This window comes from Artemia franciscana, chromosome 1, assembly GCF_032884065.1.
Source record: "Artemia franciscana chromosome 1, ASM3288406v1, whole genome shotgun sequence".
NCBI classification, from domain to species: Eukaryota; Metazoa; Arthropoda; class Branchiopoda; order Anostraca; family Artemiidae; genus Artemia; species Artemia franciscana.
Window position 1 is genome coordinate 18,967,593 of NC_088863.1, and position 25,938 is coordinate 18,993,530.

The 25,938-nt window shown below is 35.9% G+C and overlaps 1 protein-coding gene across 3 annotated transcripts in view; it reads left to right on the forward strand.

The window, feature by feature from the left end:
- Positions 1–25,938, forward strand: part of LOC136026636 (RUN domain-containing protein 1-like) — a 169,177-nt gene that overhangs the window by 60,665 nt on the left and 82,574 nt on the right. For all 3 annotated transcript variants that reach the window (XM_065703370.1, XM_065703383.1, XM_065703379.1), the window contains exons 3-4: positions 7,207–7,347; positions 23,480–23,636. In XM_065703370.1, the coding sequence (XP_065559442.1) occupies positions 7,207–7,347; positions 23,480–23,636 (298 nt within the window). The remainder of the gene's footprint in view (positions 1–7,206; positions 7,348–23,479; positions 23,637–25,938) is intronic.

Consider the following 25,938-nt stretch of genomic DNA (forward strand, 5'->3'; position numbering starts at 1 on the left):
CTGTATTAAGATCTATACCGCATTTTTCTAATGATAGCCCTTGAGCTTTGTTGATGGTGATTGCAAATGCTAATCGAATTGGGAATTGCAATCTTTTAAATTGAAAAGGCAGATCCGTTGGAGTCATGGGAATGTGAGGAATAAGAACAGCCTCACCCTCAAAAGGCCCTGTCAAGATTGTTGCCTCTATTACATTTTCCATTGTTTTTTTTACGGCAAGTCGCGTACCATTGCAAAGCTTTGGTGGGTCGATATTTCGTAACAATATTATTGGTACGCCTATTTTTAGTTGTAGCACGTGTGGTGGAAACCCTGGGAGATCCAGGGAATTTAAAAATTCAGATGGATAATTAACCCTCTTATTTGGTTCCAGAACTGTGTCGACTGACTTGTAAAGGACTGCCTGGTCTCGAATCTTGGTCAAAACAATATTGTTGATTTTGTGGACGTCTTTATTCTTGGCTGCCAGAATCGCTCGTTCTTTTAGCCATTTATTATTTTTATAATTGGTTAGAATATTCGGAAATACTTTTTCAACCAATTCATTTTTGGACGTTACTAAATTACAGAATTCAGCAGGCAGTTGTATACGTCCTGAAATTGAGTCTACTGGGAGCTTTCCGTTTCCAATTGCCAGCAATTCATCTGAAAATGTTTGACCAGAGTCATCGTTTTGCAATCGGACACGCATATTTGTAGTTAATTTTAATGTCTTTACGTGTGACCATAAATTAATTTTTTTCAGGGAAGCATTCATTTCGTCTGCAAGGGTTGATCTAGGTATTATAGGTAATGTTTGCCTGAAATCTCCCGCAAGCAATATTAATGTGCTGCCAAAGGGTTTCGAATTCCCTCGCAAATCTCTCAATGATTGATCCAGAGCCTCGAGCGATTTTTTGTGTGCCATTGTGCACTCGTCCCAAATAATAAGTTTGCATTGCTGCAATACTTTACCCATCCCAGATGATTTGGAAATATTGCACGTGGGAGTTTCTATAGAATGAAAATTCAGAGGCAATTTCAAAGCGGAATGAGCAGTTCTTCCACCAGGCAGCAACGTTGCGGCTATTCCGGACGACGCAATTGCCAACGCTATATAATTTTTTGATCGAATTGATGCCAGAATCAGTTTTATCACAAACGTTTTACCAGTACCTCCTGGCGCATCCAAAAAGAAAATTTCTCCTCAGTTGTTATCGACACAATGCATTATCGTATCATAAATGTCTTTTTGTTCCGACGTTAACTTAGAAATGTTATTTTGTACATACGACAATAGATCACTCGTGCTGTAACTTTGTTCACGATCCAATTCTTCACATGTCGAAACAGTAGCGGTACGATTAGGTGAAGGCATTCCCAAATCCCGAAGAGGTTTGTTTGCCATACATACGCACAAATCTTCAATAATAACTAAAGTGTAGTTATAAATTTGTGTTGTAAAATCAAAAGTCATATCTGACGTCTCTAACCGTTTTCGATGGAGTATATCTTCGGACATTTTCATTTTATATTTTTCCCATAACTCTGTAGGAGCTGAAGGAGAGTATGTTGCTAGTATGATTCCAAACAATGCACGAATTTGACTTGGAGTTGACGTTTCGCACGCGTCATCGATGCATTTATCCCAATGTTGGTCATTCTCCAATAAATTCAGAGCTTGGCATGCACTACGGTAAGTGTGATGTATAATACCGTTTACAGTTCTCAAATGCTCAAAGGACGTCGGACCGGGTACATTCACCAAAAGCAGGCGGAGAAAGAACTGATTTCTGATTATGTATCTTCCAGCCTGATATTGTACGATTTCGTCGATATCTTTGATTTCGGGCTGCAAGCCAAAAACTGCCATGTCACTGCCTTTGGTGACGTATTTACATATGTATTTGATTGCCTTTACGGAGTTACAGTATTCAACGTTTATGTCGGCATTAAACGTTTTTGACAATAAAGGTGAATATGGAACAACCCACTCGACGATTTAAAATTCAAGGATATTGCTTTGTGCACCTTCCTTTGACCATGCATGGTGATTTTTCATTCAGTGCCCCGCAAGGTCCATGTATCATAATTTTTACAACAATATCATATAACCCCTTATCGACATTTTCATCAGGAATTTCAGTGGAAATCACATTGTCAATTTCATTAGAAGTAATTTTATCATGTAGCCAGATTAGTATATGTGCGTGTGACAAACCTCGTTTTTGCCATTCCACTGAGTACATCCAGCATCGCACTGACCCAAACACTTCAAGTTTTACTATGTAGTTTATCAGTGATTTCAACTTTTGCCGGAAGACACGGGCCGTAATGTCATGTCTATGAACCGCCGATTGTCCTTGAAGTAAAATCTGCTGTATCTCGTCCCAAGATTGATTACATGTAAATGTAATAAATAAATCTGGACGACCATAGAGACGAACATACGCAATAGCATCTTTAGCATATTCATGCATATGACGGGGATTGCCAGCATGTGACGAAGGTAAAATCGTTAATCTTCCAACGTTTGTGGTATTACCGTCATTTACAACTGCATCCCGCAAATGAATGTATTGTTCAAAGCGGAGCTTGGTCTGATTCAGACGGACAAATAGCAAATGTTCTGATTCAATTTTTGTATACATATCAACGATGTATTGGTGAAACAATTGACGGCATTTTAAAATATAATTGTCTTCATCCTGCCGAATCATTAGTCTATAGGAATAATAATGCATTGCGCTGCATTTCTTATCCGTTTGTTTGTTAGTGGATGGATCTTGCAATTTATTATTAAAGTGATAGCCGTCGGCTCCATCCGAAAAAATGATAGGATATTGTAGGGCATCGTAGCATCGATGAGTTTCAGCAATTCTCACCAACTGAGCGTTTCGCTTATGAAGAATATTATCTCGAGGTAAAAACTGATCACCGACCATAACGATTGCCACTTCGTCGATAGTTGGAGCATTGTATCTACGCACATGTTGGCCAGGCGGCGTTTTGTCCGCGGAAATAACAATTTTTTGCGTATCAGTAGGCATCAAATCGATGGCTGTTTTGAACAGACGCACTAAATTATTATTTTCGTGGAAAAGATGTTGCAATTGGGAAACGATAGTCCTTTCAACGTCGGGAGAAATTTTGCAACATGTATTCAATTCAGAATTTCTATCACTGATGAAGTACAGTTGTAAAAATTTATGATTCTCGTCTGAGAATGGTAGAATGCCCTGCTCTATGATAAATTTGACCTTTTACTTTGAAAGTAGGCATAAATTGATCTTGATTTTCGATTTGGGCACCAAACGACGTCATTTGGAAACATGAGTTATATTTTCTGATGTTTAACAAAAAACGCTTAGATTCTGACGTAGTTCCAGTAAGCAAAGTCTTCAATGCCTCTGGTGGTGCAGCCAGTTGAGGAAGTTTAACTTTTCCTGAGGCGCAACACATTCCCATTGTTTCACCATTAAATTTCAAGGCCTTGCAATAGGGACACATTTTAGACATAGTCCCGATTTGAACCCATCTACTCAAGCTATAATCAGCGACTGGGCTGTACCTGAATGCCAGGTGAAAATTTTTAGGCTGCTCTTGTGATTCCTCGGCACGCTTTCTTTTAGTGATTTCTCTTTGAGACGCAAGCCTGTTTTCACGCTGTTGTTGTGATTCCTCGGCACGCTTTCTTTTCATACTTTCTCTATTAGCCGCAAGCCTGTTTTCACGCTGTTGTTGTGATTCCTCGGCACGCTTTCTTTTCATAATTTCTTTATTAGCCCCAAGCCTTTTGGCATAGACTGTTTGAGCAGCTTCCTCGGCTGTTGCCATTGTAGGTTCTTCTGTCATTTTAAAATCTATATTAATAATTTCTCTTTGAAAGGCCTTCTTATATACTTATAATGACGTCATGTACACAAACTTTGACGTCATAACAAACATGACGTGAGTCGACAAACAACTTCATGACGGCATAATGCTCAATCCTTATTATGACGTCAGTCGACAAACATGCATGACGTCAGTCAACATACAAACAACTTATTTTTATATATATAGAAGATAGATATATAGATTATATCTCTTAGTACTGGACATGATCGTCTTTTACAAGGTTGCTAGCTACCGCTGCAACCCGGATACTTCTTGTATTAATCTGATTGCATTTTTAGGAGTTATGGGCTATTGTAGTTTTTACTAAGGGACATGATCGTCTCTTACTAGGTTGCTAGCTACCGCTGCAACCCGGAATCTCTTGAGACCATAACATATTTTCAATGTATTAAGTTCCTCCCGATAAAATGGCATAACGAGTCAATTTAAGCGAAAGAAAAACCAAACTAATCAAACTAATCAATGGTGTCGCTCAGACACCATAAATGTTTTTGCAGTTAAATAAAATTATTTTGTTTGAAACTTTCAGAAATTATCCTGATATCAGTTGACAAATCAGATTTTTGTTACCCCCCCCCCCAAAAAAAAAATACTGCATCTTACATTACTATGTCTACATGCTTTTTATAATGGAAAAAAGTTGTTTGTAAAAATATTGATTTTATTTTAAATATTTTTTGGTTAATTACAAAAGCACGTAGATTTGATAAATTCCTGATGTTAATAACATGACCTACTACAGTGTTATAGAAAATGCAGTTTTCCGTAAAAAAATAAAATTAAATTAAAAATCATTTATTAATAAAAAAATGTTTTTAACTGCCATCAATTTTGTTACATCTAGCTTGCTTAGAAGAAAACATCTTACTGTTTAAGCTATGTACTTACACCCCCTTAAATTATAATCATGACCTCATAACAGATGTCATCAGAGCTAAAGTCATTATATAGCATTTTTGTATTTACGTCATAGTTCTAATAAAACTGTGACAACATTCATTGTTTAGTATATGAAAATGCAGTTCTTTGTAAAAACATTGATTTTGTTTTAGTGTTTTTTTTTATTACAAAAGCACGTATAGGTGACCAATTCCTGATGTTATAATAACATAAGCTACCGCAGTGTTGCAGAAAAATGCAGTATTTCGAAAAAAATCGACTATATTTTAAAAATATTTTTTTAATGAGCCACTAAACAGGTCTCTACGATGTTCCAGTGCCAAGCTATCTGAGGTGACAAAAAAGAAACGAAAAAAGATGCGCTAATGCAGAATATCGTGGTTGCAGACACTCTTCTTGATTTGTAAGCCAATATATTTTCCTTTTTATTCAAGCCAAGGGACGGTAAGTTTCCTATATAGGGACTTGGGACAAGATGGTTCTAATGGTGTGCTTTTTGTTTTGATGTGACTCTATTTTTAGGAGTTATGGGGTATAATATTTCTTAGTATTAGACGTGATCGTCTTACCCAGATTAAAGATTGCAACCCAGATTAAAGGTCTCATTCACATGTACTACTCCACCAATACATTATACTGTAGTTTGTTCTTGCTCATCTTTCCCAAAATTCACTTTTCTTTATTTATTCAGTAGACAAGTTTACAGTTGGTTTTAGTTTTATTCAGCAGAAAATGCTACCTTTTCACAAATTTAACTTGACATTGATGTCTAACATTGGAATTATTTATTATCTTTGACAGAATCGACGATGAACAAAGCAAAATGATTTATTTATTTTTAAATATAGTTTAAAAAGAAAAAAAATATATATTCTGTATAATTTTATATGCAATCACGTCTAGAACAATAATAATCTTACAAAATAGAAATTATCTACACCAGGGTTGTTGCTAGGGGGGGGGGTACTCCCCTTGAAGCTCCATTGCAATATAGCTAGTGTTTTAGCTTATATTTTAGTTTAGTTTAGCTTTTGTGTCCGCATTTGTAGGAACGCTTTACGATTTAGTCAGCTCATTCTTTATTCCCCTCCAAACTCAAAACTATAGCTGCACCCTTGATCTACATGTTTTCTGTAATTGTCAATGGTTAATTCGATTTCATGTACACAAAAATATTTGTTTTTTGAGTTTTGTAATGGTAAACTATAGATGAACATCGGATGAACAAGTCAAAATAGAAGTGAGTAGATTCAGCTCTGGTAGTAGGCTACCTTGGATTTTGATTTAGAGATGAGGAATCAGTTTTAAAAAACGGTTTGGACGCTTATTTCTCTTGCAATTCCAGGCAAATTGTTGGTCAACCAACATTGAATTAAGTTTTTATTAGTGCAAAAGTCTAACTTTATGAATTGAATCAATCACGTTGCCTGACACTCATTGCGAATGGGCCCAATTTGGCTTCGGACGCGTGTTTGCCTGTCATTCTACGCAAATTAACGGTCCTGTGTCAATTCTAAATTCTTGGTCAACCTGCCTAAGACCACAGGATGGCTTGCCTTGTTTGCCTCTCATTCCAGGTGATCTAACGGCTTTTTGTTGGTAAAACTCTCTGAGCTTCTGACAAGCCTAGACAGTCAAACCCAAGACACAATCACAGACAGTCAACTAAATATTGGTCAACCAATATTTAATTAATTTTTTTAGCCCAACTGTCTAGCTTAATAAATGGGTTCACTTGCCTAACACTCTAGTCAGACAGGCCCTTTTAGGATTTGGACGCTTATTCCCCTTGAATTTTCAGGCAACTTGTTGGTCTACTAACATTGAATTAAGTTTTTAATAGTGCAAATGTTACGTTTGTCAATTGGCTTTTTACGCTTGTTAAGTTTGGCCCAATTTGGCTTTTTACGCTTGTTTGCCTGTCATTCCACGCAAATTCACGGTCCTGTGTCAATTCTAAATTCTCGGTCAACCTTCCTAAGACCATAGGCAGGCGTGCCTTGTTTACCTCTCATTCCAGGCGGCCTAACGATCCTATATCAGTTTCAAGTTCTTGGTCAACCTACCTGAGACTCTAGGCGGGCGTTCCTTTCTAAAATCTAACAAACAAGTATTTGTCCAATAATATGATCATACTTACTCCCGCCGTTTACCCCTGGCCTTTTAATCAAACACTTAGAAAACTATAGGTGTCACCATTCACCTGCGAGTCCAGAGTACTTGTTGGTCATGTGTCAATCTTATGAAAAAGGTTGCATAAGGCCCTATAAAAAAGGGTGCATAAGGTCAATCATCAGGAAAGTGCAACCTGCTTGGGTACGACTTGCCTTTTTAGATGACTAATTTGTGGTTATCACTTCGTTATTATGATTATAGGGACCGCTTGGTTGTAGCAACTTTTTGATATATTTTTTATTCTGTTTTTAGGTACAGTTTCGTTTGAGACAAATTGTTGAAGCTCCCTTAAATACAAAAGAAGATTTGCTAAAAGAGCTAGAATCATTTGCTTCACGTGGAATTCCGGATCCCAGTATTTTGAAAAGAATAGGAGATGGCAGTGATAACCTTGTAAGTCATATATCAATTTATTGTATTTGAGATGTATTGTGATTAATTTGTGTGCTCTTATATTTCAAGAGGTCAAAGGTTCTAAAGGTTGTTCTAACAATAAAAAAAGGATCCTTCCAACATATAATTGTTGCTAATATAATAGCGCGGACTTGTAAAGTATCCGCTGTTTCTTTTTTTGGTTCATCTTATTGAACAGACAACATTAGAAAGTTTGAAGAGGGGTTGTTCGAATGCAAAATGTGCATTCTAGCACCCTTTTTCAGTGAATAAATTAATAGTAGGCACACAACTGTCGTTTCGCTTGTCCTGTGTGCTCTTACAGCCGCGCATGGCATTGGACTAAAATTTCAAAATCAGTTTTTAAATTAGAACAGTTGAAAAATCCACAAGAATATGCATCCAGAGATGCATGTTGCATGGGCCACAAATGAAGGTCTCAAGTTTGAAAAGTTGCCAACCCATTAAAAAAAAAGAGAAAAAAATAGGGTTTATAGATACATTTTAGAAGAAAAGTGTTAAACCTTATTAAAGTCAGAATCGAGCCAACATGTTTAGTCTCTTTAATTTGAGGTTTAAAAACCTGTTAAACCTGTTAATCCCTATTAAAATCAGAATGAAGCAAGGAGGCTCTGTCTCTATAATCTGAGGGCCAAAAATTGCTCCCTCTGACCTTGACCCCCTCCCCTGCTTTCATTTTTTCACAAAGATGTATTGCACACTTCTTTTGAGTCAGCTCTTACAAATGTTAGGTAAAAACTACAGTATCAGCATCATAGAAGAGTGTAAAACCAACATAACTCACAATCTTTCCAGTACATACCATGTGTATCGGCAGTTTTCAGTGCTTGATGATTACAAGGCTCGTGTTGTGATATAGAGGATCGAGATAAAAAAAGGATCAAGAAATGTTCAGAACTAGTGTTTTTTTGAAGTACTAATTAGGTGTTTTTGAAATCACTTATTATAGAATCAGGCTAAAATTTAATTTGCTTGTCTTAAAACGAAATATAGCAAGAACCCTACATTGTTTGTAGGTTGATTCTAATTTCTACCAGAGCTTTCATCAAAAAATTTCTGGGCTTGTTGATTATAAACTTAAGGCTAATATTACAATATAGAAAATAAAAAAAAATTACAAGCATATTTTTCATAAATCGTGTTTCATTTCCTACTAGGTTTTAGGATTTTTGAAGCCACTAATTAGAAATTTGAGACTGAAATCCCAATATCCCTACAGTGGGCTTCCGGTTTCTACCACATTTTGTATCAAAGGATTTCTAAGCTTTTTTGGTTGCAAATCAGAGCTATATGATGCAATTTAAAATTCCAAAATTGAAACTTGGTAAGCACAAATTTCGCAGATGTTGTTTGATTCTTGCCAAAGCTCGTGTCTAATGGTTTGAACTGACTATTAAAAATTGGAGGCTGTAATTTCTAGTTGAGCATCTTAAAAAAATACAGTGTGCGGCATGTGCGTTTAAAAAATGGATTTTACTCCCATCAAAATTGGAGTTAAAAGGTTTTTGAGCTCCTGTACTACAAATCCGAGGCTAATATTACTATAAAGAAGTCCAGAATCTAGACCCAGTAGCCTGAGGATATATTTCACTAATGTTGTTCGATTTACATCAAGTTGGTATTTAAGGGTTTCTGTAGTCCTTTGTTATAGTCTACGTGGGATCTTAAACTTAGTAAAGATCACTTTTTCTCCCATGTATTGTTTTTTTTTCATTGGCCGTATCTTTTAGAATGGATGATGATTAAAAATTGAGAAATGAGTCATTTGAAAATCTTGGCATCTTAATGCCTTATTTAAGGGACGAAATAGATTGAAGAAATTGGGAAATGGCTCATTTGAAAATCTTGGTATCTAATACCTTTTTTGAGCGACGAAATAGATTGAAGGAAACCAAACTATCGTTTCTGTGCTGTCAGTTGCTACTTTAACTCGGCATAATATTAGAATCTAATCGGAATTTTACTATAGCCATGCAAATGAGAATTTTCAGAAATCTTAGAAATGTTACTCCAGTTGTGATATTATGCTTGTACGCTCAGGGCATGGGCAATAAATCATTTATATAGCTTAGCTCAACACAGAGGCTGAGTAGAAATATTTTCATAAAGTAGTAGTCACGTACCAAATGCGCTCCTGAGTGAATGCACTTTTAATGAAACTGGGACATAGTACAATGAAACTGTCTAAGGCTTCTATGTCCCACTTATATGCCTAATATAGGCTGCGCTTATGCTTGTGCTTGGATAGACATCAATCTGTAGCCAATGCTAGTGCAGAGCAGTCAGAACTGCTTGTAAAAGAGGAAGGAAATTATGGTTGGCAGATAATAATTATGCCTTGACATTTTTATATATCTACGCTTGTATGTGAATTTGATTTAACATTATTTTGCTCATTGTCAGTTGAGTCCTTTTTATGACCAAACTGTCATCTCTGGTCTGAGACTGTTGAAAAGGATATTGTTTCAGCACAATATATTTTGCTGCTTAACAAAGAATACCACATTTTGAAATTTTTAATAGAATAACTTTTTTGTGACCACCAGTCATAAAAGTCATTTATTACCTCTGACATGTACTCACATTTATCAACATTCAGGGTTAATCCAATATTAGAAAGAAGATGAGAAACAAGATCAACTGAGTAGACCAGGTTTGATCTCGTTCTGCTAATCAATAATATATCATCTGCGTAAGCAACATAGAAGATTATGGTGTAGTCTAGAAAATAGGTAGATTTGATATTAGTCAACGCTTGGTTAATGAACACTTTGAATAAATAAGGGGATAAAACTCCACATTGGCAAACGTGGTAAAATAATTGACGAATTAACTCCTGATACAGCGAGAGAATGCCAAAGCTAGGCGTGGCAAGCAGAATCAAATGCCTTAGCTAAGTCAAGCGTACAAATGTGAAGTTCGTGACCGTTGGTCTGAGCATCCTGTGATAGAGTAGCTAGTGCGCGATGAGCATGTTGACAACCAACACGTAATTTGAAATCCAAACTGATTCACATCCAGCACACAATTTGTATTGATAGTTTGCAAAAGAATATATTAAAATACCTTACTCAGATTGCAGGCAATTGTAATTGGTCAATAAGAATTGCAATTCAAGGGGTCTTTCCGCCTTTCAAAATAGAAGTAACAGCTCTGCATAAAAATGAATCTGGAACAAGGGAAGGTGACAAACACATCTGGAAAAATAATTGTGAATGTGAAACCAAACCAACTGACTCTAACTTCAATTGATTCACATAAATACCATCAGAGTCCACGCTTTTTGATTTAAGTTGCTTTACACCATTTAGAATGGTTTCAAGAGAAAGAGGAATAACCTATTTTTGTTGGACATTTGTGGGCAAAAGTTTAGAGCAAAGATCTATGAAAAAAACAATACATATTATAACCAATTACATCAAAAATCCCTTTATAATGATTTAGTCAAGCGCCACTAGAAATGCAAACATTACTGTCAGCAGACCAATTCATCTTGGTTGAATTGATAACACGTCTCCACTGAGCTGCATCTTTAGGGAACTCAGAGCCAATATAGCGAACACTGCGTAAATACTGTTTAAAATGCAGCTTAGACCTTTGTTTTAAATCAAATTGTTCTCTCACGGTCGGTCGCAGGCGATCCGCATCCTCAGCCACAATTTAGAACGGTTCTTGACGGATTTCAATTCAGGATCTTCCCTCCAGAGAACTACGGGTATTAGAACGCACTCGGATTAGTGACACAGCAACTTCTTCAGCACGTCTTAAGCATTTAATGATACGGTAATAATAGACATTCAAATTCAAACGAGCTAGAGATGAGAAAGCACCAGGACATAGGGGGTAGAATGGGACTCGGACACTAGCGAGGAGTTCAGCTAGAATAGTAATATATAAGACATTATTATCATTCGAACAATCCCTTTTGTAATACCACTTGTTTGCACTTGTGCATACCAAATTACGGCTAGTCTGATTTACAGAGAGGGTAATGGATGGGGGTAAGTGGTCATAATTGCGTTCATCTTCATCTATGCGCACTGTCGAACAAGATATAGCAGTAGAGCACATGCAATTATCAATATTAGATAAAGACCCACTATTATGAATGTTACTATAATTAAGGTATTTTTTAACGATTTGATAAATGTTTGGGAGTAAATATTAAGACTAGGCCAGTACACGTGGATTGGTCAAGCACGTCACAGTTGAAGACAAGATTCTGTCTTGACAAGATTCTCCACAGAGGAGCACGCACTGGAAAATCGAGTGAGGGAAGCAATCTGTTTTTGGTCAAATGGCAGGTAATAAACATTGATGAGCACACAATCAACGATTTTTACTGCAATGAAATTATCATTAGATTTATAGAGAGAAGGTGAAAGATCCGGCAAACTTTGCTTAATGATACAAGCTAGACCAGCAGAGGGTCTCCCTCTGATGCGTCCTCTGGGTGAATCCGGTTTAATTTTTGGCAAGAATTCTTTACACTTTTCCTTCTCAAATAGCCTATTAAGTTTATGTTCGAAAAATTCATGCAATTAAGTGACAAGCCTAGAGCTGTAACTTGTACTAAGAGGATAAGATATTTATTTCATTGGATTTGTTAGTTTCAGTTCTATCCATTTACCGAGTTAGAATTATGCTGTAACTTTTGTTTATTTCTCCGCACTACCGCCTCTTTTCCTTTACTTTTCTGTTTGTTTTTCTTTCTTTTGTTACTCCACGTTTTTATGGCACTTGGTATTTACCAAGTGACACATAGCGATCGCAAATCCTGTCGGTCTGTCTTTCGGTCGCGGTTTTGCTAGTTTAGGCACTTCCAGATGAGCTAGGAAGATGAAATTTGGCAGGCGTATCATGGACCAGGACAGATTAGGACAATTAGAAATAGTTGTTTCCCCGATTCGACCATCTGGGGTGGGGGGACGGTTAATTCCGAAAAATTAGAAAAAATGAGGTATTTTTAACTTACGAATGGGTCCACGGATCTTAATGAAATTTGATATTTAGAAGGACATCGTATCTCAGAGCTCTTATTTTAAATCCCGACCTGATCCGGTGACATTTGGGGGAGAAACGCTTATAGAGAAGGGATCGGGATGAAACTTGGTGGGAAAAATAAGCACAAGTCTTAGATACGTGATTGACATAACCGGAACGGATCCGCTCTTTTTGGGGGAGTTGGGAGGAGGGTTAATTCTGAAAAATTAGAAAAAATGAACTTACGAAGGAGCGATCGGATCTTAATGAAATATCATATTTAGAAGGACCACGTAACTCAGATCTCTTTTTTAAATCCCTACTGGATCCAGTGTCATTGGGGGGAGTTGGGGGGGGGGAGAGGGGAAACCGGAAATCTTGGAAAACGCTTAAAGTGGAGAAGTCAGGATGAAACTTGGTGGGAAGAATAAGCACAAGTCCTAGATACATGATTGACATAACCGAACCGAATCCGCTCTCTTTGGGGGACTTGGAGGGGGTTTTAATTCTGAAAAATTAGAAAAATTGAGGTATTTTTAACTTAAGAACGGGTGACCGGATCTTAATGAAATTTGATATTTAGAAGGAAGTCATGTCTCAGAGCTCTTATTTTAAATCCTGACCAGATCTGGTGACATTGGGGGAGTTGGAGGGGAAACTGGAAATCTTGGAAAACGCTTAGAGTAGAGAGATCGGGATGAAACTTGGTGGGTGAATAAGCAAATGTCGTAAATACGTGATTGACGTAACCGGACTGGATCCGCTCTGTTTGCGGGAGTGGGGGGGGGCAGTGCTTTGGCGAGTTCGGTGCTTTTGGACGTGCTAGGATGATGAAAATTGGTAGGTGTGTCAGGGTCCTTCACAAATTAATTTGATAAAGTCGTTTTCCCCGATTCGACCATCTGGGGGGCTGAAGGGAGAGGAAAAGTTGGGGAAAAGGAGGTAATTTTAGCTTACGAGTAAGTGATCGGATTTTAATGAATTTTAATATTTAGAAAGACCTCGTGTCTCAGAGTTCTTATTTTAAATCCCGACCGGCATTAAGCCTCTGATTTTCTTTTTAAATTAACATATTGATTCTTAGAATGTTGCTTGAGATCATGCCATATGAGCTCTTGGCTCTTGGCTCTTCCGACCTCGTCACAAGTGCCATATGAGCTCTTAGCTCTTGTTTAGTATTGTAAAGAGTAAGTAAACATTAAATAAAGACAGATTATTTCCATATTTCTCTACATTACTGCTTCACTAGATCATGCAAGTTGTGAGTTTTTTTTTTCTTCTTCTTATTTTTCCTCTCCTTTTCTATATTTTTTCTCTTTTGTTTTAGTGTCCTTTTGGGTTTTTTTTCATGTGTTACTCTGTAACTAGTATCCCTGTTGTGTATTTTCTATTTTGATTTGCGTTGTAATTTATATGTTTTTCTTCCTGTTACTCCCCGCATTATACCTTTGTATAGTGTGAGTCAAAAATAAATAAATAATAATAATAATTATTAATATATAACATTCAAAACTTGCTTAGGGAACATCAGGCAAACTCTTGCTATTTGCTCAAAATCCAGCTGTGTTACTAAATTTGTTTGAATTTACGCCCCCTCCCCAATTTTAATAATTTTTGATTCTTGGTATTTCTTTCTATAATTAGTCAGTGTTTCTTTCGAATTTGATCTCCCCAAAATTTGCCCTCCCCATCCCCGCCGAAGAGCTTTCTGCATACGCACCTACACGCGAATTACGATTTATGATAGTCAAAACAATATTCTTATCAATTCCAGAAGAAAACAGTTATTCTTGTTTGGATTCGAGGTATTTCTCCTCTCCAGACAGTACATTTGCTAATTCAGAGCTAATATGATATCTTAGAATTTAGGAAATATCCTGAATGTGAAGATTGGGGATTACAGCATATTCCCGAATTCTTTACCATGAAACGCGTTTCCAGTGGTTTTCAAGCATACTAATGCTGTTTACATTTCCAGCAACATTGTTAGTGTTACGGCAAACTAATTTTGTGTTGGAGTTTACCAGGGACATAGCTGGAATTTTATTTGAGAACGTGCCCGATATATTTTTTATTTTTTAAAGAAGAGAGGCGTCAATATCACTGTTAAAAATAAGATCTTTGTATGGCTAAAGTAAGATTAAATTATTCTTGCCTACTTACAAGCATACAAAAAAGAAGCATAGTAAGGAAAAAGAAAGAAAGGGAATCAAGAGACAGAAAAAATTGACTTCTAAACAATAAAGAAGTACAAAATAAATCCAAACAGCTCTCGTAAATGCTGCTAAATGAAAGAAACTGAAATTAATGATTGATAACCGTCTTAATAATATTAAACTCTATATTTACGATGTTGAAAGGGCCAGGATGAGAAAAGTTTTATTTCTTGCAAAATAAAACTATCCCTGCAGAACAATGGGAAACTTAACAAAAAGTTCAAATAACGACAGTAGCGGTTGAATGAACATTCTACCGAATAGTTTTGGACAACAGATTCCATTAAGGGAGAAGCATAAAGCGATAGCGCAACAGGTTTGGCATAGCTAGCGCGGGAATCTGCTATGACTTGTTTTCCTGTAACTACGACTATCGGGGCTATAAATGAGGCTGAGATACTTCAGCGAACCATACTTATTAAATGCTGTACGTGCAACTACAAATGGTAACTAAGATGTTATTTTACAGCGGGCATAGTAAACAAGAAACTCATACTTTGTAGCATTAACTGCAACTCCTCAGAAGTTTATAACCAGAAATAAGTGAGTCAAGGTATGTCTCTAAGGTAGAGATCTTCGAACTAATAAGCAGCCTATCGTCTGAGTAGCAAATCAAACTATAATCGTAAGGGTCAGTATGTATGTTTGGTCACAGTAGTTTTCGAATGTTCAATATTTTAAGACTCTGAATTGAACATTTTCGGTGCCGAATACGGCACCGAAATAATAGTAATACGGCACCGTCTCATAATAATGAGACGGATAAGCCTGAAAAGCTTGCAGGAAATACATTAGATTGGACTTCGAATTTAATGCTGCTTGTACATCTGCACTGCTTAACTACATGAGACTACCAGAATTCTAAGGTCTTCTATGGATACGCTTTAGTTGGTGATGAGTAAACGCACGATTCGTTTGCTTTTACAAATCAAAATATCCGTAATCTAGCACCTACTTATACATCAATTTAGGCCAGATGACAATTTCCAAAATTTTATTTTAAACACTAGAACTAATGATGAGGCGGTAACTACTACAAAAATTAATATTTTTAAACTTGTCAAATTAAATTCGTCTTTGCTTCGGAACAAGATTAATTAGGGACTCAACCTGTATCAATGCACTTTTGAAATTAAAGGGTCTGATGCTCAATCAATAGATCTCTTGTTTTTGAAGGTAGTGTGTGTGATACCGTCCATATGCTTTTAAAGCCGGACTGCATGCGCACTGTCACTTTTATAAACAGTAAGCGTACTATGTTTACTCAAAAGAGGATGATGCTCGATCTTTAACTTAGTGTCATATCTAGATTCGAATCTCCTGCATCAGCTTTAGAATTTTAAGAGCCTCATCAGAGACATGGCCAGATTACCTAGCTTTAAGGTTACTGACGCACTCGGTATATTCCTTTTTTTCTTTCTAGAAAGCTGACAGGGAACACCAGATCATGGTTTTCACAATTCTGCCAAATGTGCAACCACATTTTTTTCTTACCTGTGATGAAAATGAGTACCAGAATTCCAACCAAATCTACAGGATTCTCTTTACTTTAGCAACTGGGACAGAAGCTAACTCATCACACTTCATGGTACAAAAATTTTGGCAGCGTATCGGTCAAGACTAATGCTTTATTTCACAACGTGGAGTTAAAGCTGGAAATGTACTTTGGTGTTACGTAATATTTCACCACATTTATCTTGATGGAGAATCTCATCGACCTTTTGCCACTCTGTCTTGAGGCTGTGCTGTAGAAGGCTGGTCCTCTTATTCGGTAAAATAACAGATTTGAAGCGAAAAACTGAGTTGATCTTTGAATATATGCTCAGGATCTACAGCACTTCATACGTAAGAGAGATGGTAGAGAGCACAAGAAGGCCCTATCGGAATTTTTGGACGTAATAACCGAGTTATAAATTATGTTAAGACATCATTTGCTGCGGAAACAATCGTATGGCTTGTTAGACATGAATGATAGAAGTTGAAATGTTTTCCGTTCTTGGTTAGGTCACACTGGAATCACCACAGAATATGTGACGAGTATAATTAAACAAAGCAAGAGTCAAGTTCAAGTTCATTTATTTATTAATCGCACATACATGTATATATATGACATAGGCCCATGGGGAGACAAGCTCGAAAAACTAGGCCTAGACAAAGAATAAAATAATAACACACTACAATACAAAGATAAACATGACGGCAAAGATACAATAACACAACAATAGTATGAAAGTAGTCTACGGAGGCTATTACATGCTTCTCTGAAACTTTTCACTTTGGATAGATTTATAATTGGTAGGGAAGTAAACGCTTATGATGGTGAGCATCCTGGGACTTTAGATCTGGGAAGCTATGTAGAATTCACAGGGGTCCTTTTTCCTTAGAGGCAAGCTCTTATCATAAAAAATAGCATTCCTCTAATGGTTTTGCCCGAGTTTACCCCGACAAATGGCCTCATGAATGAACATGAATCACTTCAGAAAAACTCAAAAGGGCCAAAGTTGTCCTCAGTAACCAAATTTTCTTGAACATGTATTATGTTCTACTTGCGACACACGTCTTGCGGGGATTCCAGCCTGATAAGGCTGTTTCCAAAACAATTTCTTGAGAACATAGGAAGTTCTCTCAGTGTCATGAGGAGGAACTACTGCCATTGGTAATAGCTTTTCTCACTTTGTGATATGAAAGACTAAACCTCGGATGATTCCCTTCTCTGGGTGGACAGAGAGCATATTTAACTTGCATTGAACTGTAAGGGTTGGTTTTGTTGACTCATGGGGTTTGGTAAAACCTAGAACACCTCTGTGATGTCTTGCAATCCTTAGACAGATGGTCAAGCCAAAAATATTTGAATCGTATTTGGTTATTGGCCTGAAATTTAATGACTCGTAGTATTATATAATCAACTTTCCAGCCAAACTTCAGGATGAGATCGTTGCTGATTTTATCCACACAAGTCACTTTGACACTTCTTGAAGATCCTCATGAAGTTTTTTCTACTGAGCTTGTCGGTTTAGTAATTTCTATTTCTGAGGTGTCGACTGGGACAAATTTATCAGTTGCCAAATGTATTTGACGCCGGAAATATTTTTTAGCTTAATCGCTTGTGTAGCTTTAGGATTGTCCAGGAATGCTATTTATTCACTTGTGGTCTGCTCGACCCGGTATATACCACCATTATTGGAATGTTTGTTTTATGTCTTTCTGCTTAGCATGCGAAAGCATATCTCCTTCAGAAATGTTCGAAATGAATCAACGGTGTAGCCATCTTTAGGGGGAGAGTGTCAGTGTCAGCGAGGCCTGACACTGGCTTACAAACCTGCTGATTTGATAGGTACACACGTTGACTTTCATTGAGAAAGAGGCTATATAATCTCGAGGGATATGTAACAACCTCTTCTGGTAGATTTTCTGATGACAAAGAATTGCCTGTCCACTAGCTCTTACTTCTCCCTTAGTTTGGATGATATCCGACAGTATTTTCTGATAGATGGCCTTATAGTAAAAATGTTTAGAATCCATCCCATTGAGGTTAAATTGTATTTGCACGCCCAAAAAACACAACTTAGACAATTGTTCTGACTTCCTATCAAATTTGTTTCAGGTCTGACTACTCCTTGTAGATGCTCTGATAAAATCAAGCACTCCCACTCTATGAGCTGGGTCGCAGCTGGACTTCTTTCAGTCTAGCTCTGGGACAAATATTTGAAAACTCAATAAAATAGAAAATTACATTAAAGAGAAAAAAAACATGAATTCAGAGGTACTTCTCCAGATTTATTTCTTGGAGATATAGAAGAGAAGTACAATTTTGATCTCCGGTTTTCGAAGAGATAAATCCATGTTCTACAAGAGTTTGGCATTACGTGATCTCAAATAAGTTTGCTTTCGGAGCTAAGGCGGTTTCGTTTGTTTCTTATTTATTGGATTTTTTGGATTTTTTTTTCCTGAAATTTACTGTAAATTTTGAAAACTTCATAGGAACTTTATTCTCCGTCATATGATTCCCATAACGATAAAAGACTTCGAATTTCTATCTCCTGTCATCAAGGTCCATTTCCATTGATATTTTATCGCTTGATTTAAGCTAGCGGTAATTTGATCCATTCAGATTTTTCATAGAATCAACACTAGGCTCAAATCAGCACTAGCTAAATATCAGTATTAGTAAAATATTATTGTGAATGGGCCTTTACCTAGTAATAGGATACTAGAGACGGCAAAAAAAAAAAAAATATTATTTATGTTTGGGTTGCAGAAATTCATAATCTGCACCTTTTTAGTTTTAATCCTCAAGTTTGTTGATAATCTCTCGCAAAGTTGCCTTAAATGTTCTGACTTGGCTAGCCTTTTTATCTCTTAGGTTTTAGTTAAATTTGGTTATTTGTTTCCTAAAGCTTATACTAAAAACTATGAAAGCTTAATAAGACATGAAGCTCAAGTCAGTAAGGAGAACCCGTGTCATCTGGTGCCTCTTGGGTGGCTTCAACTGTCATTCCTTGAACCGTTTATCTCAGTGGATCTTTGACGAGTCAGTAAGGAGAACCCGTGTCATCTGGTGCCTCTTGGGTGGCTTCAACTGTCATTCCTTGAACCGTTTATCTCAGTGGATCTTTGACGAGTCAGTAAGGAGAACCCGTGTCATCTGGTGCCTCTTGGGTGGCTTCAACTGTCATTCCTTGAACCGTTTATCTCAGTGGATCTTTGACGAGTCAGTAAGGAGAACCCGTGTCATCTGGTGCCTCTTGGGTGGCTTCAACTGTCATTCCTTGAACCGTTTATCTCAGTGGATCTTTGACGAGGTCAGTGCTACTTGCTTATTAGTTCATGTTACATCCAGTTTTCTCATCATCATCAGTCAGCAATTCAAAAAATTTCAAGATGGATTGTTTGCAGATCTTGGCAAATAAGCAATGTAAAGTTAAGTTCTCTTTGAAGATCTAAAGCATTACACATAAAATTTGTCTTTAGCCACGAATGTTAATAATGTGAGCTATAGAACCAGTGTTGTTGTTTAGAAAAAAAAAAGAATAATAGGACATGGTATGCCTGGCAATGCTAACTGAAATAAGGACTTTTTTGCCAAAGTGAAGTATTTCACCTTTTCAATTCAACTGAATACGACCATTGTTGTGCTAGTATTTATGGGTCCTATCAATTATATTTTGAACATTTTCAAGGATCAGGTTCTTTCGAGTTTCCCATTTCTTATAGAATAAAACTTCTCTTGCCAGTGTTATATAGCGTGTACCAAAACGCGCAATTTTAGTTTTCCCTAAAGACATATGTAAGGACGTTTTTTCGCTTACTAAAATAAAATAATAATTATGGACATCACTCAGTTTATACCTGGGTGGTCGGCAGGGTGGGTTTTGTTAACCAACAAAATCTAGGGGATTTTAATCTTAAGTAAGAATATCTTCTTGTCCCATATTTGAAACTGTTTCTTAAACGTTTTCGTATGTCCTACAACTTTTTTTTTTACTCCAGGGTGGTATTGCTCCCCACACTAATTATGCACATGCTGTCAAATCGTCATTTATTCTCAGCCAAGAGTACGGTGAAAAATCAGTGGCACAACCTTTGGATATATTAAATAAAAAATTTTCTTTAACTGCAAGTAAGGAGCTACATTAAAACTTAAAACAAACAGAAATTATTACGTATATGAGGGGTTTTGTCTCCTCCTCAATACCTCCCTCTTTACGCTAAAGTATTTTTAGTAATTTCAACTATTTATTGTACGACCTTTGTGATTCAGGGGGTCATTCTTAAAGAATTGGGACAAAATTAAAGCTTTATTGTAAAGAGCGAGGTATTGACGAGAGGGCCAATCCCCTCGTATACGTAATAAAAATATACAAATATAGAAGTTCATTACGCAAGTTAATTCGTAAGTCACGTATATTCATTACTAATGAAAACGTTAGTAAAAAAAAAAGTTCTAGGAGGGCAACTAGGCCTCCTCCCCATCCCTTTTTTCATCAAAATTGTCCGATCAAAACTATGAGAAAGCCATTTCGCCAATTAAAAAAAAACAAAACAAAAAAAAAAAACTTCAAAAATGTTCAGAAATTAAATAAACAAAACAAGTTTTTTCAACCGAAGTTAAGGAGCGACATTAAAACTTAAAACGAACAGAAATTACTCCTTATATGAAATGGGTTGTCACCTCCGCAATCCCTCGCTCTTTACGCTGAAATTTGACTCTTTCTCACAACTCTACTTTTTAAAACAATAAAAAATTTTAGCGTAAAGAGCGAGGCGTTTAGGAGGGGACAACCCCTTTCATATACGGAATAATTTCTGTTCATTTTAAGTTTTAATGTCGCTCCTCACTTGCAGTTAAAAAAACTTGTTTTTTTATTTAATTTTTGAACGTTTTAGAATTAATAAATGTTTCGATTTTGGCTCACCGCATATTAATAATTGAAACGAAATTTGCATATTAATTTTTTTTGCTAAATGTCTTTCTCATAGTTTTGATCGGACGATTTTGATAAGAAAAGGGGTGGGGGAGGAGTCCTAGTCGCCCTCCAATTTTTGGTAACTTAAAAAGGCAACTAGAACTTTTTATTTTGTTTGGGAATGTTTTATTAGTAACAAATATACGTAACTTAGGAATTAACTTACGTCAAGAACTTCTATATTTGTATATTTTTATTACGTATATGAGGGGTTCGCCCCCTCGTCAATACCTCACTCTTTACGCTACAGCTTGAATTTTGTCCCAATTCTTTAAGAACGACAGTTGAATCACAAAGGCCGTAGAATAAATAGTTGAAATCACTAAAAACACTTTAGCGTAAAGAGCGAGGTATTGAGGAGGAGGCGAACACCCTCATATAGGTTATAATTTCTGTTCGTTTTAAGTTTTAATGCTGCTCCTTACTTCCAGTTGAAAATAACTTTTATTTATTTATTTTCTCATTGTTTTTTTTAAATACTGCTAGAAAATCCTGCGCCACCTTCATGGAAATTCCCTTCCCTCATGATAACCTCCATGGAAAGATCCTCCAACGTAACCCAAAAAACCGCCCCCCGACATTCTAGGATCATTGGACCCCTTAAAAAAATAAAATAAAATGTAAACACGCATCCGTGATCTGTCTTCTCGCAAAAAATACAAAATTCCACATTTTTATAGATAGGAGCTTGAAAATTCTATAGTTGGGTCTTCTGATACGCTGAATCTGATGTTGTGATTTTCGTTAAGATTCTATGATTTTTAGATGGTGTTTCCCCCCTATTTTCTAAAATAAAATAAGGCAAATTTTCTCAGGATCGTAAATTTTGATGGGTAAGACTAAACTTGATTATACTTATAAATTTAAAATCAGCATAAAAATACAATTCTTTTAATGTAATTGTTGGTATCAAAATTCGTTTCGGTTACTATTGACCGGGTCGCTCCTTACGACAGTTCGTTACCACGAACATCACAGCGCCGCTAACGGACGGTGGTCAGTCGAATGAACTCTTAATTGATTTTCTAATAGCTTATCAAAGCAAAGCAAAGGTATATAAATTCGTCTTTGCGCACGTGCAAAGACGTCCGTCCGTGGCCGAGTGGTTAACGCGCCGAACTCTCGAGCGAAGGGTCGCTGGTTCGAATCTCGGTGGTGCCGACCGTTTGGTTTAGGACGATGGTTAGTGGCGTTTCTCCGTAAGACAAGCCAAAAGTCCACCCAGCTTCAAATGGGTACCTAGAGAAATCTAGGGAAAAGCACGGGAAAGCGTCGGATGGCTTGCCCCCAACCACGCATTGCACCCCGGCCGAGGGCAGAGAATCAGGAGATCGGCACCTGCGCTACGCGAACCCTAATCGGTTTGCATGCGAAAGTTTGCTTTTGCTTTTTGCACGTGCAAGGAGCCAAGGAGAAATGTGTGACGCATGTGTCTCTAAAATCTTCAATGGATAACATAGGAACGTGCATTACTATATATATATATATGCCTTGGCTGTGGTGTTCGGCTTAAAGCTTTTTTAAAATTAAATATCCCAGATACAATTATTGCATTGCCTGGAGTATATCGAGGGTTGGGATGGGGGAGGGGAAGCAACACTTTAGATTGCTCGTAGGTAGGTGAGACTGCCGGAAAACCCCGTTTTTAAAAAGTTATGTGAAGAAAAATTTTCATTGCCTTACATTAATGTAATATTTTGCAGGTTTAAGCAATAGAATAGACCTTGACGACGCCCTCTCCCCCCTACCAGATTGAAAAAGTAAATACAAAGATTAGATCAGAGTACCTTTTTAGAGTCTGATACCAAATATTTTGGTCTTTGTTATGATTATCAGTCCGTTTAGTATGTACTAATTGCCTCCAACCAAATCAAGACTTGCCTTACACCTCCTAAGGCACACTCTTATTCGTAGAGAGTTTGAGCAAGACATCCTAAGCTTTTATGTACCGGTCGAATGATCTCAGCTAATCAAAATATATTGTGTTGCTCTTGTGACTGACTAACTTCTCATAAGCAATTTTCTCAAATAAGAGAAATTACAAGTAGCTATCTCCTGGCAAAATTAACCTACAACTTCAAAGAAAGATATCTAAATTTATGCATTTCCGGGAAGAGTATTTCAAGCGGAGAGTTAAAAAAGATTTCTTCTAATAATGTTGACGATGATCACTCGAATTTATAATTGATTCATTAGAGCTAGTTGAGTTACTGCTTTAATCAAATACAAGGCCATATCCAGGTTTTTTGCTCGGGGGAGAGAGGGTTTACATAAAATCTTTACAAAACGCAATAAAAAAAATGTTTATATTTTTTTTTGTTATTTTCTTAAGAGTCAGATAAAATTTGCATGTGTTTGATGTGGGGGGCGGGGGGGGGGGTGAATGTGTTTAAACCCAGCAACCCCCGTAGGTTTGGCCTTGATCAAAGATTTTTGCTTTTTTAGGATCAAGAACAGCGACTGGCTTTCCAGAAAGAGAAACAGCAAGAGCTCATGGAACAACTAAAAGCTCAGCTTCAAGACTTAGAGCAATTTGCTTATGAATCAGGTGATGCTGGACCCCCACAAATGCTAGTCATGGAAAGACAAAAATTCATTATTGGTAAGTTATGTGTTCAGTAAAGACTCAACGAGTTTTTGCTTCGTTTAATTTTTCGTTGTAAAGCTATGTGTTGAGTCATTAATTTATTTATAAAATACAAAAAAATGTTCGTAAAGAAAAACAGCTTTTTGCATCAACAATAATCTGCACATAAAAAAGCAAGAAATGTCGGTCACTATCATCAAGCCTTATTTATGTATTATTGTTATTATTTAGTAATGACTGAAGTAATTAGTTTGTTTTGTTTTTATTCTTCTCATTTCTAGTTATAATTAAGGTAGACTATTTGTAAAATACAAAAAAAAAGAATGTAGAATAACAAACTTAACATCTTAGGTTTATAATACTGGCCTTAAATGAAATTAAATTTAAAAAAACACGAATAAAAAAACAAATTTTTCTTAACAAAAGTAAAAAGCGAAAATATGTCTTGAGCCGAATAAAAAAAAAAACATAAGAGACATTATAACGAATAATCAACTAAAAAAAAAACTTAATATAAATGAAACCAATAATGAACTTATAATTTACAAAAATAAAACTAATATTCCACTCAAATGAGGAAGTTGTCTCTCTTGTACCCCAATTATAATTGAAAAAACACGTATTATAAGACATATATTAAAGTTATAAGAAATAGATATTAGACAAACCAATGATGAACTTGGGATGTACCAAAATCAAAATTGATATTTTAATCAAACTCTATGGAGTAGGAAATTTTCCCCCTTGCACTCCAATTATAGCGCGATTGTCATTCGCACTTTACTGAAAGCAATATATGTTTTTAATTAATTTGTCTATCATTATGACATTTAGCTAATAAATAGAGTAGCGAAAGTTTTCAAATTGTTTGTGATTACATTTTCTGATATCAATCTAGTTCCATCAGGGTGATATGCACTTAAGTTACATTAATATTTCTTTATTCCAAACACATTTATTTAAAATAAATAAAACGGTCGAATGGATTCGTTATTGCAAAACTTCGCTGCAAAGAACAAAATGGATTTCTTAAAAAAATAAAATTCTCATTTTCTAAAGGTAATTGAGGCACTGCTCTGTATATTGAAATAAAACTAAAACAAGAATATAGACATAAAACTGTTTCTTTTAACATGAAAATTTTCTGTGATCTGGTCTTGATTGTTATTAGAATTTTATTTTTTAAATTATCATACTTTTAATTAAAAAGTAAATAAAAAATAGTTTAGTTTTAATTTGTAATAACATTAACCACAACGCAACAAAGGAAAATAACGTCCTAGTATTTATTCAAATTGTATATACATAATATATATATATATATATATATATATATATATATATATATATATATATATATATATATATATATATATATATATATATATATATATATATATTATAGCAGGGGTTGAGTTGCTACAGCTGACAACAAGTAAGTTGGCTACTAGTTTTTTACTTGCCTGCACTATTTACAAGTAATATTTGACTAATATCAACGAGTAAAAGAAACTGGGACACTCCAAAAAAATAAAAAATAAAAAAAAGTACCAGTATCTCTTGGATGGTGTGTAAAAGAGCTGTTTTTTTTTTTAAATATAATGCACAATATAAGTAAATTTTCTTAAATATAAACTACGGGCTCTGAAATTGAGTTACTGAACCATACCCTACACTTTTTCAAAATATACATACATTAAATTTGATTAAATACAACTAATAAATTAAACTGAGGATTAGTGGCTACCGGCCATATCAATATAAAAACAGAAAAAAAAAAAAAAACATGCCTTGACCTCTACCTCTTGGGTGTTGTAGAAAAAGGATTTTTTTTTTAAATATAATGCAAAATTTATCAAACTTTTAAATTAAATTTCAAATTCAAATTTAAGTTATCAATTATACTTATTCAAATTTGGTACAGTCTATATATAGGCTATGTTTATTTTGAAAATATTTAAAGTTTTCCCAAATGTAAATTCTTGAGATACGCTCTTTCACATAACGTCTTTTAATTTAGTTCAGGTTTTCCCTCAATATTATAAAAGAAGTAGTAGTAGTATTGCTAGCTGTAGTAGTTGTGGTAATTGTAGTAGTAATGGTAGGATACAAATAATACCTTTGATCATCTTCCTTGTCCAAATTAAATGGAGCGTACGTGATTAATTTAGAGCGTGAAAGCTCCAAATTAAATACCGGGTCATTCATGAGTTACGCCCTTTTGACCATCCGCATACAAATAACGTTTATTGATTTAGTTCAGCATTCGCCTCAACATTCCCTGAAATGTTCACATGCATCCCCTTTGTTTTTTTTT